This window comes from Aristolochia californica, unplaced genomic scaffold, assembly GCF_029961685.1.
Source record: "Aristolochia californica isolate CCGP_79_NKW_82.1479 unplaced genomic scaffold, dmAriCali1.0.hap1 SCAF_6, whole genome shotgun sequence".
Taxonomy (NCBI): Eukaryota; Viridiplantae; Streptophyta; class Magnoliopsida; order Piperales; family Aristolochiaceae; genus Aristolochia; species Aristolochia californica.
The window spans coordinates 41,026,385-41,042,739 of NW_027182257.1; the positions used below are offsets into that span (position 1 = coordinate 41,026,385).

The 16,355-nt window shown below is 34.9% G+C and overlaps 1 protein-coding gene across 4 annotated transcripts; it reads left to right on the forward strand.

Moving 5' to 3' along the window:
• The first annotated feature begins 3,293 nt into the window (after nucleotides 1-3,293).
• On the forward strand, nucleotides 3,294-16,307 carry LOC137935093 (uncharacterized). 4 transcript variants are annotated; one of them, XM_068779750.1, is made up of 5 exons: nucleotides 3,294-3,732; nucleotides 3,945-4,113; nucleotides 5,743-5,866; nucleotides 14,259-14,385; nucleotides 16,031-16,307. In XM_068779750.1, the coding sequence occupies exons 2-5, from the start codon at nucleotides 3,977-3,979 to the stop codon at nucleotides 16,072-16,074; spliced, it is 432 nt and encodes a 143-aa protein (XP_068635851.1). In that variant the 5' UTR covers nucleotides 3,294-3,732; nucleotides 3,945-3,976; the 3' UTR covers nucleotides 16,075-16,307. The 4 variants fall into 4 exon arrangements, with proteins under 4 accessions (XP_068635851.1, XP_068635854.1, XP_068635852.1 ...); XM_068779753.1 differs by having other exon boundaries at nucleotides 16,036-16,307; XM_068779751.1 differs by having other exon boundaries at nucleotides 3,952-4,113.
• The last annotated feature ends 48 nt before the right edge of the window (nucleotides 16,308-16,355 follow it).

The following is a 16,355-nucleotide window of genomic DNA, read 5'->3' on the forward strand; positions in this document are numbered from 1 at the left end:
TAAAAAACATTGATTGATCACTGAAAATGTATGACCAATCAACCATGTATAACAACTTTGTTTTTTATGTTCTTTAAGCCTATTGATCGATTAACCCATTTCAATTGATCCATCATGCTATATAGCTATATGATCGACCATGTAATAGAGTAAGATCGATCATGCTTTACAATCTCATCTAGTAGCATTCTATATGATCAATCATGCCCGAACGATCTATCATGTTTTATAAATTATGGTATTTTGCATTTTGGATGATCAATCGAACCCATGTAGGTTGAATCATCAAACAGATTGATTGATCATGCCATATGCCAAATGACTATTTTGGCATTTAAGAATGACATAGGCTTTCTAAGGGATTTACCATTGTAAGATATTTATATACATTATGTTAAAACATTGTTTTGAAATATTTCATGCCCTAAAACTCAATAACATATTTGTGTTTAAAGGTCTAAGTTTGGCTGACTATCTACTTACATAGCTAGAGTTCTTGATATTTTTATATTTGAACTTCGACTTTAAGTCTTCAAGTCTTCAAGATTCTTCTTTAGTAAGTTCTTCTTCACAACAACAATCTTTGATGAGTTTTTACTTTGGATATTGACTTAGCAACTTGATTGATCGTTATTTTGTCTTAAGCTTTTGCATAGACTTCATAATGTTTGTGTTGGAAGATATCTAAAATACAATAATAACACCATTAATACTATAATTTTAAGCTACCTATTTTGTTATCATCAAAATAATAAAAGAGCAAATGATTTAATCATTGGCCCAACACAAGTAAGAGAGGAGAACTTTAATGGAGGGTCATCAAGGGTGAGATTTCCAACTAACAAAGTACTTCACACATGTTGGCCACATTATATTTGCTCCTTATTAGTTATAGAACCTATTAATTACCTACTAAAAGAATTATACGAAAATTTGATATTAAAGAAGGTACCATACACGTCTATGACTCTAACTTCCTTTATGATTTCAGGAGTCAAATATACAAATTTTAGAATTAAATTTCCTGATTTTGAATTCTAAAATGAGAGAGGGAGTATGTCTTCCATTTTGGCTCCCTAATCTATTAAGAGAAAAAGGAAGCTCCACAAAAAAAAAAAAAAAAAAAATTCGATGAGATATCTTGGCGAGACGTTGCCTCGCAATGAGGCGTTGTCTCCTTTTTACATTGCGGGGGCATACCAAGGAAATCGATTAAGTGTTTGTTTTCTTTTTATAATACCTAAAATACCCTTATAACATTTTTACTGTTCTCTTTTTAATTCCAAACTTATCTCTTTCATAACATATTAAAGTAAAAAATATACCCTCTATTATGATTGTGCAATATCTGTGTTGATGGAGTTAAGTAAGAAGTTCTTATCAGTCAATTATTGTTTCTAACCACTAGAAGTTCAATGGTTAGTTCAATTGACTATGAGATTATTATATGTAAGTTCAATTAATTTATGATAGTCCATCTTTCCATTCATGTCGAATAATTGATGAATCAACCTATAGAGTCTTATTAGTCTATTTTACTTTTTTTATTATTTGGAATCTAATAGTCAATTAAATTGATTGTTAGGCTCTTATCAAATACTTGTTAAGAGACACCCATGTGTGTAGGGTTGTCATGACTAGTTACTAAAGAGAACTTTCATATAAATGACATAAAATTGTAATTATGCAAATTGGTATATGTCCTTTTATGTCATTTTTCTTTTGAAGCATGCAGCCCTAAATGTATTGTAGTAATTGTAAACACTTTCACACAACTATAAATATAACCTCAAGGCATGGGGTTGAACATTCAAGCCTCTTCCTCTGGGCTCAAATTCGTCCATACACCTCTTTCTTTTCCTCTTCCTTCTCTCTCTTTGTTTCTTCTTTTTTCTCTCCCAAGAGCTAAAATTCATTTCTTCTATCCTTTTTGTGTTTATATCTTGTCCCTATAAATCAATAATACCCGATTAATTGATAATAAGCTATATTTGTAAACTCATGTCTAGTGGGTATCAATTAATAGATGCAATCTTAACAGTCAATTATACATTGTTTCACTACTAGTTGTCCTTAGTCAATTGGATAACCCTTTAGGTTTCTATTGAATAATTTAATAAATTGATAGTAATCTATTTATCAAATCCAGTCTAGTAGGTAATTGAGTTAACAATGGAGTCCAAACTACACATTAGTGCACTCCTAAGTGTTCAATAGTTAGATGAAATAACTATTACCTCAAGTTTGAATTCATAGACATGTTAATATAGATATTTTATTATATACAACATATAAATTATTTTAAAATTAACGCACTAAAATTAAATTAAATACTTGATTAGGTGCAATTAAAAATATTATTTAATTTATTTTAAAAAGTGCCTTTGTACCCCTTTATAATAAAATTAAAATATACCCTTATAAAGTAAAATAATGTAATAGAGCCTTACTGCTTCAATGTTTTTACCTATATAATTTTTTCTAGGATAAAACCACTTCATATATTTGAATTACGAATTTCTTAAATTTAATAAAATTATTAAGATACCCTTACATATAAATTTACCTAATAAATAATCTTATTGGCACAATATTCACAAATAATTTTTTTTGAGTTAAAAAGAATTCATGTGGTCCAATTAAAATTCTTTTTAATGTATTTTCTTTATAATCAAATTACATTTATATATAAATTACATAAATATCTTGATTGTTCAACTTTTGTTAATATAAATGTATATAGTCTAATTACATAAAATAACATCATTAGTTCAATTTTTACTAATATACATGTATATAGTAAATAGATTGAGTTTAGCCTGAGTTGCTAAGTTAGGTCAAGATTCACCACCTTTACATATATAGGGGTGTAAATGGTAACAAACAAAACACGTAATGGGTATTCCATTGCTCATTTCTTTACCCGACACTTATTATGTTACCTATTTCGCCTAAAATGGGAGAAATTATTTCTCTATGTATTTTAAAATTATCAAATTACCCTTTAATAGTTTTAACTAAATTAATTTGATTTTTTTAAAATTTTGTTTGTTTCTATATGCATATTTTCATATATAGGAGAATAAATAAAATATAATTTTTTTTTTAAATATAAAGATAAATTTTATAACGGAAAATCTAATTTAAATTAAATTCTGAAGATAAATTAAGAAAATACAAACAACGTCCAGGCTACAGCTTATTTAAAGTGGATTTGGTTTTATCATAATTTTCATCACCCTCTAGGAACACTTGGCCGTCTTCCTCCACTTCGCAGAGGCGCAGGAGGCTGTTGATAAACATCATCACTCCTTCGTTATAACGTTCATGCAGTAAATGGAGTCGCCGCTAGTGACAAGATACGCTGTGTCGACTCCAGTCCACAGAGTCGAAGAGTTACCGAAATTGATCCTCCACTTCGCAGAGGCGCAGGAGGCTGTTGTTAAACATCATTACTCCTTAGTTGTAACGTTCATGCAGTAAATGGAGTCGCGGCTAGAGAAAAGATACGCTGTGTCAACTCCATCCCTCAGAGTCGAAGAGTTACCGAAATTGATGACAATCCAGCGTATACCGTCAAACTGTTTGGTGGCAGGCTCGGAAGCTCTTTAACATGTGGCAGAGAACGATAATCTGACGGTAGAAAAGGGCGAAAGAGTGGCGGATTTTTCCTTGTTCTTCTTCCTTTTTCCCCTTCCCTTCGACTTCAACGAGAGACACGAAAATCTCCAGGTACGTTTCGGTGACCAACTTCCATTCTCTAGGTCGTTTAGTCAATTTCATTCATGCTCTCGGTTCGGTCGACACCAAAGGTCGAATTAGATTGATCTTTGAGAAGATGAGAATGCGATAGATGATTTATATATGAGAATCTTTTAATATCTTATGTCTCTCTGTATCTGCTAGTCCTTTGGTGTGTTTCCTTTGAAATTTTAGCTATTCAGTTTGCAGTAAGCGGATACCTGCAGCCTACTGAATGGAACCGAACAGGAACGCGAACCCCAATATGAATGCCTCGAACAAGAATTCTGACGTAGACCACCCCAACCTGGACCCCAATGATTGGAGGGCTCTTTTCCCTGTCGAAGACAGACAAAGAACAGTCAAAGCAGTGTTAGTAAATATATTTTAAGTATTATTCATTTCTAGTTTATCTGGTTTTGATGGGGTTCCGTGAGAAAATGTTAGGTTTGAGTATCTAAGAAACTTTTGTGAAGTTTCGCTGGCAGAGGCGTGCAGATGTGTAGTGTGTGGGACTGTGATCTGGTGTATGTTACTGATCATAGTCCAAAAAAAAAAAGATATAGATATAAATGTTAAAGAAAGCCAAAAATGTTCTTGTTGGAAACATAATTAATTTAGTGCTAACCTTCAAGTGTATCCATAAATTTTGCTATATTTTAAACATAGCCTATTGGTTGTAATATCTTTTGATGCTGCATAACTAGACTCGAATGGACACATAACACATTTAACTTTGGTGTTTTGTTCATGTGATATAACTATTCCACTCTTATCTAGGCATTGAAAAATAAACAAATTTAAAAGGAAAATTTTACCTACTTTCATAGTTTTCTTGTATGGAAAGAAGCCAGGAGCCTACCTCCTTCTCCTTTTCTCTTATTGCAATACCATAAGAGAAGCTAAATGGAAGTGTTTACTACCCTTTTTTCACGCAGAAAAAGGAAGGGTGGGCCTATCCCTCTCCTTCAAACATTCCATAAAGTGGAAGAGGCGGAAGTGTCTTCATCCATCTCCTTTGCTTTGTACCTCATACGAAAGAGTAAGGGGAGAAGGGAGAGAGAAAGGAAAGAAGAAGGGAGGTCTTCTCCACTTTGGCTTTTATGTCACATGGAAGAGAAAGGAAAGATGGGGGAGGTCTTGCCCCACTTCCTCCCTCTAAAAACTGAGAAATGGATGTGATCCATTTTCTTCTTGTTTTGGAGATGAATGAGAGAGGGAGGTGGGCCTCCATTTTGTATTGGTGGCATGTTTAAATTGAATGAAGAGATGAAACATGATTATACCATTGTAGATGGCTTGCTAGGGTTTCCATGGCTATATTTAGAGTTTTGACATATTTCAATGTGTGAAAACTTGTGTAATATTTGGATTAAGTTACATCATAGGACCATGTTTGAGTATTATCACTGATAATGAGAAAGTGGCTTTTCTAAAAAAAAAATTATCATTGATAATTAGAGGTTTAACAAAATGCAGGAGAAAGCAAAATTGAGATCAAAATTAATGAAGATTTATCTTGGTGGTTAAATGAATTTCACTTTCAATTCAATGGGCCTATTCTTGGTATTTCTTCTGTTGTAAGTTTTCTTTTTTATTGATTTTTTCAATGCATCTGTGAGATCCTAGATGCCCACATCATGAGAGTACTCTCACAACAACTTGTGGTGATTTTATTGTTCGTTTGTTTTTAGATTCTTTATCATTACATGCATTATTTATGTTTTATTTATTATCTATCATTTTGTTTGTTCTTACATCTTAGTCTCATCTTAGTCCCGTAACAACTTTTTTATCTCTCCATTTTAACAAGAAAGAATAAAGAAAAATGACTGCCACATTTGAGATAAGGTTCTGTGGTTGTACAGGCTTATGTTAAAGTTGAATCATGAGGTATTACTTCTTCTCATGAACCAAAGTTGGTGCCATTATTTTTGAGATCAGTTAATTTATTTGGGGTGTTATTTCATATTAATCTTTCCGGTTTGTTCATGTGTGTAGATTGGATGCTTATAAAAGCCTCTTGTACTTCCCTGAGAATGAGTTCTCGGGTGACTACCTGTACAGATATAAGAGGAGCATCTTAGAATTCGAATCTGCAGCTTTTGTGGAAGCAGCCAATGAGGCATGTCCCTGACTTTCAATTATTTCTATTTTTAGTAGCTTTTATTTCTAGTTTTTGACTTAATTTACATCGAGTACCTTCTATTTTTAGTTTCTGCCAGTTGTAGTATGTGGCTTTCAGTATTAATTCATTATAACTCTGTTACTTCAATTGTGCCACTTATCTTCTTTCGATTAGAATGCTGGGATGTTTATGCTTGCACTTCTAGTTTGTCTAAATGGTTGCCCATTTCATTGTTACCTCTCAGTGTATTGCAGAATCTCAGTATCATACTATCTTGAACATTGTGAGCTTAAACAAAGCCCTGTGCTGGAGCATAGCACAGTCTAGAAGCTATAGGTGGATTGTGATTGAATTCGGCAAACAAAAAAAAAGAAGAAAATAAAGTGCGAACTATATTTCAATCTTCAACCTAAGTTACAACAATCTTCTTCAATCTTACATCTAAAATCACCTCCTAGAACCGAGTTTCCTTTTAAAATACCGCCATAGATGTTAGCTAAAGTAACTTTGCTAGCATAAGAGTTTCCTTGGACTTAACTAACTATTTCAAATTTAACTAGGAATTTTTTAACTATCCATCTCATGAATTCATGTAGCTGGTAGGAAAGAACTTGCTAACAACAGCTTTACTCATTTTACACTTTCTCCGGACAAACAATTTTTTAGAACTTGCTAACCATAACTGATCAGTCTTAATAAGTAGATTCCTCCTCTTACGAAATCAACTAAACTCAACCTCGATGGAAGTGCTTGTGGTTGTCTACGGCCTGCTGGGTGTTTCGAGTTCATGATGGCAGTAAGCTTATCTCTTATGCTGGACCTCTGGGCATGTCTGATTCTCTTTCTGCTGTGATGCATTGTCTCATTCATGGTATTAGTATTGCCAAAGCTGAGGTCAACCTGCTAATTGTTAAGGGAGACTGATGTACTGTTGTTTCTTGGTGCAAGAATTGTACTGACCGTTCTTGGAGGCTTGTTTGGTGCAGCAGCAAACTATATTGTGGAACCTACCTCGAGATCGGCCAACTCTCTAGCTGATAGTCTTACTCAGGAGGGTTTCTTTCTTAGAGATCTGGAAATTAGAAATCAGCTTTTCTCTTGTTATATGCTGTCTTTATTTTTCTGTGTTTTTTTCCTTATAAAGATGTAATTTTTATTTTTTAGATGCCACCCCTCTTTGGATTGGCGTTGGTGTACTACCCTCCTTCATATGTTAAGGAAACTCCCATTCACCTTCTCAAAAAGTAAAAATGACTCTCCTAAAAAAGACAACTGCTGACTTGAGAGTGGGTGGTTGCTGTGTTGCCCATTGTTTGACTTTTTGACTGATACATACCAATGATAGGCGATCTAAAAGTGATGTTTCTGAGCTGGTTTATTTCCTTTTCTTAAATAAGTTTTCTCATAAAAATATATCTTCTACATGCTCCACTCCAGAATATCAGAGTTCCGAAATGCTGGCTTGAAACTTACTTTCGTTGCAGCAGATAGCAATTTCGAAGTTGGAATCATCTCCAATTTTAGAAAATCTTAAACACCGTTGAATTCTATTCTCTTATGGGAAACAAAAAATAGGTCATGCTGTTGATAACATTAAGTTTACATCTCATAATTCCAATTAAAGAACTCCTGAGGAGTTTCTTTCTTTTTTAATTATGCTCTTGCAATCCCTTGAATCCTCAAAATTTTGCTTTTTGTGTCATGGTCAGATATCTTCTTAGATTGCCCATTAGTTGATCCTATTGCCTAAAGTGAAAAAATTATTTGGGCCATTAAGAGTAGTGCTTTCACTTTTACTTTTGCTTTCTAAACCTGGAGGTGACCCTTAATATCATTATTTGGGTTATGGAAATGTCAAAGGCTGGAATAGAGTGAACTGGATTTTTATTAACACCTGCTTAGAGGGAGCTAACAAGTGGTTTGGAGTCAATTGGATACTCCACTTCCTAGACTCATCTCCTCATATGAAAGTACACATGCATGCGCTACAACTTCCTTTGACCCTCTCAAACTCAATCTCACACATATTACAGGTCTGTTACCCCTACCTGCTACCACTTCAACCCACTACTTTTAACTTGTTGGACAACATTCTTCCTTATGTGGAACACGGATACCAATAATGTTCAGAATGGATAAATCATTTTAAAAAACTCTTATATCACACTTGCACACCCTTTGGGAGCATAGCTTCTATCGAATGTGGACTAGATGTATATTATGCAAAATTCACTTGAAGCTTCCTTATCTTGACCAAAAGCGAGTCAATTTCTCTTTTTGAAATGCATGTTAGTCAATTTTGGTATGCTTGGCTTGGTCGTGATGGATTAGGTTATTTGTGATACCAACTTCCTTATTCAATGATGCCACATTTTGATTTGAAGAATTTTGAAGTTAAAAGTTTCCTACGAAGTGTTGATAACCTAAAGTTTAGCAAACGACTAGAAAACTACAATCGGAACTCAAAGTTTGATGGATAAAAACTTCAAGGGCAAAAAGTAGAATCTGTGTAGGTCTTAAGAAAAATTATGAAGGGAAGAAAAGGAAAATTTTAATTTCTCCACTATTGGAATAAATTTCCATGAATAAAAAAATTATTATAAAAATATCCAAAGATTTTTTCTTCTTATGTATTTAGGCCTTTCGTTGGCATATAACTCACCAATATAGGAAATTTCTCCGCTCCTTTATCTTAGGAAATAAACTTTTACAAGTTGTTGTGAAATATATTTCCTACTTTTTATATAAGAAATTGAAAACAGGAAATAACTTCTAATTTATAGACTTGCTACTTTTGGACTTCACTAGAACTTGAGAATTTTAGTAGGAAAGGGAATTACAACTTTCATTGGACTAAAATGGGCAAGTTATATTTTTTAATGGTGATAATTTAAACTAAACAACAAGGTGCTACTATTTTAAATTTATATTTTAAAATTTTAAATTAAAATAGGAAGTAGCAACTTATGAGTCTTTCTAAATTAGTTATTTCTATTCTAAAAATTTAAGCCTCAAATAGGAAAGTCAGCTCTCTATAACTTGAGACCTCCTTTCATAAACATGAAAGGTCTTCGGGCACTTTCGTGTCTATAGGTTTTGCATCAATCCTTCAATATTATGTAACACTATATCATTACACTGGTCAACCTGAAGGGACCTTAGCTTTGTATCCTAGATCATGAACGAGCAGTGAAATTCAAATTTTTTTTTTTTGCTTCTTTGTCTTCACCCTGAGCTCTGATTATTGCACTAATCGATTGCTTCTTAGTTGTGCCTAGGGATGAGGTTACCACTTGGGCAGTTTCAATATCCACTTGTAGACCTCTTGTTATCTATTACATCTTTCCTAGGCATTTGAAATGCATCGTATTCTTAAGTCCTTTCCCGTAGACATATCTTAAAATACTTTTGAAACTTCTCCATTGCCCATGAATTTGGCATCCTGCTTCTGCATAACATGACTTACTACCTGTTCATAAATGCAATATTTGGTCAAGTTGAAGAGGGGGTGGAGAGACAAAAATTGGCCCCCTAACCTTTCATTCCTCTTCTGGTCTTAAGATGCATTTCCTTCAAATGTTTTCTTTTCCTACTAAGAAAATATCTATTTGTTTTCCCCCTAACATTCAATCTGCAAGTAGGTTAAGAATGTGCTTCCTTTAACAAAAATAGATGGCTTTCTTAGACTGATTTGTTTAAGTTCTAAATAAATGAAGTATATCTCCTTGACTTTAAATTTGTTAGTCAAGATTTCGCCTAATTTATTTTGCTCATCGATCTAGAAGAGAGTAATGTTCCTCTGAAAAGAACACATTTACTTTTGCCATTTTCTATTTTTACTGTAAGCTCTCTTAGTTTTCTTGTTTTGTGGGTCACACGTGCTAGCACAACCACTATTTCAAACTACTCACGCATTGCCTTTCAACGTGTTAAAAAGGCAAGATAATTATGAGTTTATCAAACAAGTGCTTGTCTAGTGGGAAGGTTAATGACTAGCTAAAGCAACTTGGGAAGATATTGATGACAAGAATTTTATTCTACATTGAAGAAAAGGCATTGTTCTTCATAATGGGAAGGGGCTTCTATAACTCAATTGCCATGTTTAGAGCCATCTCAGGGCCATAAGAGTAGAATAAGGCAAATACTAGGTAAATTGACTCACATTGTGTCTATTAGTGCTAATATGGAAAATAAGGGGACTCTGTCAGGGGAAACCAATGAGATAAATATCTCTGTAACAAAAATGCCATATCATGAATCTAATGAAATGAAAAGGAAAGTAGCTAACCTCAAAGGCAAAAAACAATCATCAATCTCTTTTCTTCTTCATTTGCTCGGATAAGTTGAACCACTAATTGATCAACATAATTTATATATCAAGCAAAGTAACGAGGGTCAAGAGAAAATTGGTGTTCACTAAGTTGGCAACTCCTCTCGCCCCCTCAAACTCTAAGCAAAAGGGAGAGGAGGGAAATTATGGAAAGAAGCTCATATGGCTCATCATCTAATCCCCCCTTCTCTCTTCTAGCTCCCTTTCACTACGCCTAGGGTTTCCACTATCATTTTGTTTTTCTCTCGCTTTTGATTCTCAACGATTTAGGGTTTTTCTTTTCAGTCCAGGGCTTATTGTGCCATTGTGATTTAGTAAAAACTCAGGGGAGGCATCATACATACAAATGCATTAGCCGTTGGCGGTGTTCCTCAATGTATGAAGTGATGGACCATGAATGGAGATCCAACACAAATCTTGCACCTTGGGTTTGGATTTGTTAGAAAAAGTCAAAAGCGAATCTTGAGCCAAGAAGTGTGTGATGGATTTGGAGTGAAGGTCCCAAAGGGGTACATGGTTCTTGCAGTCACCGATAGTGAGGGGGATGTGCAAGATTGAGGGATCATGGGAGAGGAGATCACAGGGGATGGACTAAGGGGCCCAATGCAAGGAAGTACCAACAAGTTGCATTGACACTTCAGTCAGCACCGTAGGCGCGGAGGCCATGGGTGCTGCAGTCAGCAACACTGCCATTGTAACAACTTAGAGTTCTGATAGCATGCAGTACCATGCTTGCGGGCCCATTCTTAGGATAGACATTTTCGCTTGTTGTTCAATGAAATACCCAGATCAAAATGGAAATGGAGGAGAACAGACTTCCGAATGCATGTCGACCTTCAACTTTGTTATAAGATATTAGCTTGAGGGATTGGGGTTCTGACTAATGCAGGCACAATGGCAACTCTCGCGCACGCATGGATGGGTGGGTGTTGGGTAGCAACAAAACAAGTCCAAAGATTCCTTTCAAGACATTCACCTTTGAAGAGATGGGAGCACGACAAGTGAAGATTTTGTATTTTAATTTGATGAGAAGTTATTGAATGGCTTCAAAGGCTAGACTTTCCAATTTTTGTCTTCATAAAAGATGATTTGTTATGGAGTAAAACATTGAGATTCACTTGGAGGGAGTTGGAAACCGTGTTTAGAGTTATAATTGGCTCTTTCATGATGTTATTCAGTACGAAATCAGGTTATAGGATAGAATTGTATGAGAGAGGAAAGGAAATTGTGTCGAGTATGCTTTTCCTGACCTTTCACCATCTATTTATTATCAATAATTATGATGCTTTGCCAGTTTAAGTAGAACATGACAACAATAATTAACTGAACTAAAACATCATGAATGGGAACTTTTTCTTTTTGTATTTTTGTCAAATTTCCTTTCCAGTCAAATTCCCTTTTATACCTCAAATTAGCACTTAAAGATCATAAATTTCTGATTGCCAAAGTTGAATGCTCACGCTTACAGAGCACAGATTCTTAACTTCCGTAGATAGATGGCAACGGGGGTTAATGCTAAAGCTTTGTAAATATACTTGAAGTCGAATATATGATGATATCTACTGAGTGCAGATGATTTTGTCCTGTACTCTATCTCACAAAAAAATTGTTGGAAAAGATGCCAAGAAATAGAGATTGCTGGTTGTGTATCGCTACCTGAATGTCTACAGGGTTTGCAACTGTCAAAGAAGTTCTTTGTCCAGATTCATCAATGCCCCTTATACTGTTAACTTCTCAAGTTGGGGTTACATAACATCGAGTCATTACTTTAAACCGTAACATTATTAATAGTTTCATATTCTACTTGTGTTTATCAAAAATACTATTCAACTTCTATGCTTCTTGTTCTCAGCATTATGACATAGTATTTAATTGAAGAAATTGCTTAAAACATTGACGACAGACTAAGTCATCCTAAACCATTGAAGGTTATGAAAGAAGGAAGCAGAAAAGGAAAGAGAGCCTGAAAAGGCAATAACTTACTTTTTCAGAAAGTACTTGTTTTTAGTACTTTCTATCAACGGAAAGTCAGCAAGTTTCTTGTTTTATTAGTTTCCTAGTCTGTCAACAAGTTCCAATTAGGAGAGTTTTCTTTAGGACAGTTTTTGGTTTGTAGTTTCTTTTATTAGTAGTCAATTCAGGAAAGTCTGGAGGTTTTAAATCCATTAGTCGTAGTTTCTGTCTAACTTAGTTTCAGAAATTCTTTATTATCAAGCGATTTCCAATTTAGTGACTGACAATTCAGTTGTAATTGGGAGATTTAGTCCTAGGAAAGTTTGACTTTGATTGTCTTCAATTGTTGTTGGAGGTTCTAGTGTGCATGCATGGCTTGGACATTGGTGGTGAGATACACTTGATAGCTGGAATCAAGGTTGCTGTGTTAGGGAGAGGTGGGTGCTGGGACTGTTCTTAGAAGAGTGGGAACACGTAGGGGTGACCCCTGTTCCTTTGTCCACACCTGAAGAAGAAAATGACAGAAGAACAATGTATGGAAGGAACTGCTTGTCCTCTTTTCTACTAGCAGCAATGTTGGATAATGTTCCTTGTCCTCTTTGCCCTGCTGCAGGACCTGCTCGAGTTTCAGAAGTCTGTTCAATTTGATTGTTCTTTATTAAGTCCTAGCCCTTCTCCATAATTGAAGAGTTTCTGTACATGAGAAAACTTGGTGTTGTTGAGTTGTTTGTGGCTCTGTCTCCAGCTCGTATTTGCCAGATTGTATTGCCTTTGGTGGATTTGGGCATTGGCTCAATGACCACATGGGGGGATTTTTATCTATGTGGAAGGGTTTATATTTGGTGGTGTCTTTGGTTCATGCCTCACTAGGGGTATTATGTGTAGTGTTGTGTGTATAATCAGCATTCAGAAAGCAAAAAGTATTGCCTTTATGCTACAATGTGAAGAGAATGACTTCAGCTAATGTCCATTTAAAAAAAAAAAGACTTCTGCTAATGTTTTTATTAAAATATCTCCTAACCAGTCTTTAAATCATTGGAAGTAATGTCTTCCCACTCACTGCCACATCTCTGACAAAAATGGGTGACCAGCTGTTAGAATAATACTAGTAAAAAGATGGTTATCTGGTAAGTACATCCCATCTTTGTTGTGTGGTCAACAGATATACCAAAATATTGTACTAGAGACTTTTAACCACATTATCTCATATGTAATGGAGTAGTAGCTCTATACTTTTCCTGTGGACTAGCTCTAACATTATTGTTAATTTGTTTCTTTATTCCTCCACAGTCAGATTTCCTTCAACAAACGTACAGTACCCAAATATAGATATTGGTTCAGTTTGAGATCCAGCATAACATACTAGTTATACCCATTATATCCAATTGTCATATACTTGTATACCAAACCATCTCATGAGCACTCTTTAATTAGTTCACTATATGGTGTACAGCATCTAATGTACTTGTCTAAGCTTCTCCATGTAGTAGTTAGTTGAACACTCTTTAATTAGTTCACTATATCCAATTGTCTAAGCTGCCTTTATATTTTAATCTTTAATCAAGTGTAAGCTGGCATTTATATCCTTATTCAAGTTAGTTCCTGTGCTAAAAAATTGTTTGCAGGTTAATTTGCCTGAAGGTTTTCTACGCTGCACAATGCGTGTATTGATGTAATGACAGACTTGTGTATCAATAGATGTGCTACTCATCCGTATCATGGATATGTTTAATTAATGATTTTTTAAAGCAAAATACCTTAACAGGTCCAATGTAAAATTTGATTTTTTACATTTGCCGATTTTCGTCAACATGGCAAAACACTTCCCAGAGATTGATGTATGAAATCTATTTCACATCTAATTGATTTCTTCAGTTAATGGTAATTACATATTAGTTCTTGTTCATTAATCTGTTGCTTTAATTTGTGCTTTACATTGTGAGTGTATGGTTCAATACTATTTTTGTGATTTATCTTTCTGTTGCTACATGTTTCTTGTATGTTGTTCACTAGTTCCTCAGATTTGTTTGTTTTCAACTGTTCAATTCAGTGTTGGCAACATGTTGGAATCCTAGTTTCCTAACCATTTTAATTTTTTTTTTCCAGATGGACTACCTGTGCGGAATATGTTGGAGGATGGATGAGATGATGACAAAATCTTCGTCTGCTGCTAGTTCTAGTAACTCCAAACCATTCAATGGTAATGATGGGAAGCAACACCCAGGAGGGGCAGGTAATGAAATAAATGATAGCGATCCTTCGTCTTCTTCTGTAATTTATAATTAATAGGCCCAAACAGATGGACTAAAAGCATGATGATACTGCACTGAAAAATGAACTACTTGTGGAAGCAGTAGAATTTACGGGAGAAATGGAGACAAGTAGTGGTGCATCACCACTGTATAAGAAATCATTTGGTTTCTTGAAAAGAGAGAAACTACTGATGTTTCTTTCTACCTTATGAAGAAGCTAAAGTAAGATGAAACTTTTGAGCAATCACTATTGATTGAGAGAGAAAAAAACATATACAAGTGTTAAGAGCCCTAATTTGGTGAGTATTAGGAGAAAAGAATGTTATAACTATATGCGAATCTTCGATGGGGTTAGGAAGGATTACCTTTTGGCCTTATTTATTTTGCAATTATCATGGATTGCCTTGATGCAAGTGACAGTCCTGTGGCATATGTCAAGTGACTAATGTAGGGATGATATGAACCTCCCAACAATATGGATGGAGATGTTACAAAAAAGGATTTCAAAGTATATTGATCCTAGATGGAAATATTAGATGTAAACTTTAGATGTTTCTCTACCCATCACAGGCCAATTTACTTAACTCATGGCTTTCACTAGGGGAGATTTGAGATTGTACTTGTATGACATCAAATGTGTTAAGTAGCTTATGGAGTGCTTTTGTGATAGCAAAAAAGATGCAATCTCTTGTTCTTGTTCTTGTTCTTGTTCTTCTTCTTCCTCTTCCGAGGGGATTTGAACCAAGAGCTCAAACTTAATATTGGTGGTCTGGCTTGGGTAGAACTCACGAATTGCTTGAAGGCCTCATTCTTCTCTATATTTGACATGTTCGAGCCCTAAATCTGGCATGAATTAAATGTATTCATGTTGAGAGGGAAAAGATCCCATAATGAAAAATGATAAGAAAAGTTCATATGTTATAAAGTAGAGCAGTAGGCATCCTAAGTGGCTAGTCATTTTGGGATGGGACCGGTTCAGCCAAAAACTCCACATGGTATCAGAACCGGTTGTATGTGTGGGCTAAGATCCAGTTTATGCTCTTCATGTAATTTGTGTTGTGGACTCCATGAGGTAGGAATCTGTATGTTGTGGGCTCCATGAGGTAGGAGTTTGTGTGTTGTAGGCTTCATGAAGGAGTCTGTCTGTACCATTAGAGAGTTTGTACCTAAGTCTCAGGCCTGTTATGTGTAAGCCTAGATGTCAGGAGAAGTGTTGTGTTGGAAAATATCTCATATTAAAAAATGAGAAGAAAAGTTAATGGGGTATAAGGTTAAGCAATAGGTCTCCTAAGTGACTAGTTATTTGGGGATATAATTGGGCTCTACCCAAAAAACTCAACAATTCAAAGGCTACCTACATACACTCTTCTTTCAGTTCTGGTCATTTCTTTCTCGTCTCAAGTGAATATTGCATTGCTGGCCAGATTTCTGGACGACTTGAGGGCAGTGAAAACTTCACTCTCTATGAAGATAAACAATTACTAGTCACTGGTCACCATTTAGTAATATACTGCTAATGTTTATGAGCCATTGGTATTTGATAATATAGATCCATTTTAAAATGTGATTATTGATTTGTGAATTTGTTGATCAGTACCATTTTTGTGATTGATGCAATTGGTATAGTGCAGGAGGCAAATGATCGTGCAGACCATGCTAAGCAAGGATAGTGATTAAGAAGGATCGAGTTTGGTAGGGTTGAGTGAAAAGCCAGGTCATTTCGCTTGCCAGGATTGTGTCTATGACATGATTTTTATAAGGATAATTTCTGTTTTTCTTGTGTTTTGTTTGCTTACTTTGTGAGTCTGTCTTGTGTCATTACTGATGATGGATGTGTTTGGATGGTTTAGTTGTTTGAATACTCTTTTTCGCTTTAGGGGTTTTATATGAAGACAATTTAGTAGTATGTTCCAATATAGCACATAATCATTGCTGCTTCAAATGGTAGCCT

What these genes read in the sequence shown, in the direction of transcription:
- LOC137935093 (XM_068779750.1), top strand. Translation starts at nt 3,977, where the DNA reads ATGGAACCGAACAGGAACGCGAACCCCAATATGAATGCCTCGAACAAG. An exon ending in TTGTGGAAGCAGCCAATGAG is followed by an intron (nt 5,867 to 14,258) that starts GCATGTCCCTGA and finishes TTTTTTTTCCAG; the next exon opens with ATGGACTACCTGTGCGGAAT. An exon ending in GCAACACCCAGGAGGGGCAG is followed by an intron (nt 14,386 to 16,030) that starts GTAATGAAATAA and finishes CAATTGGTATAG; the next exon opens with TGCAGGAGGCAAATGATCGT.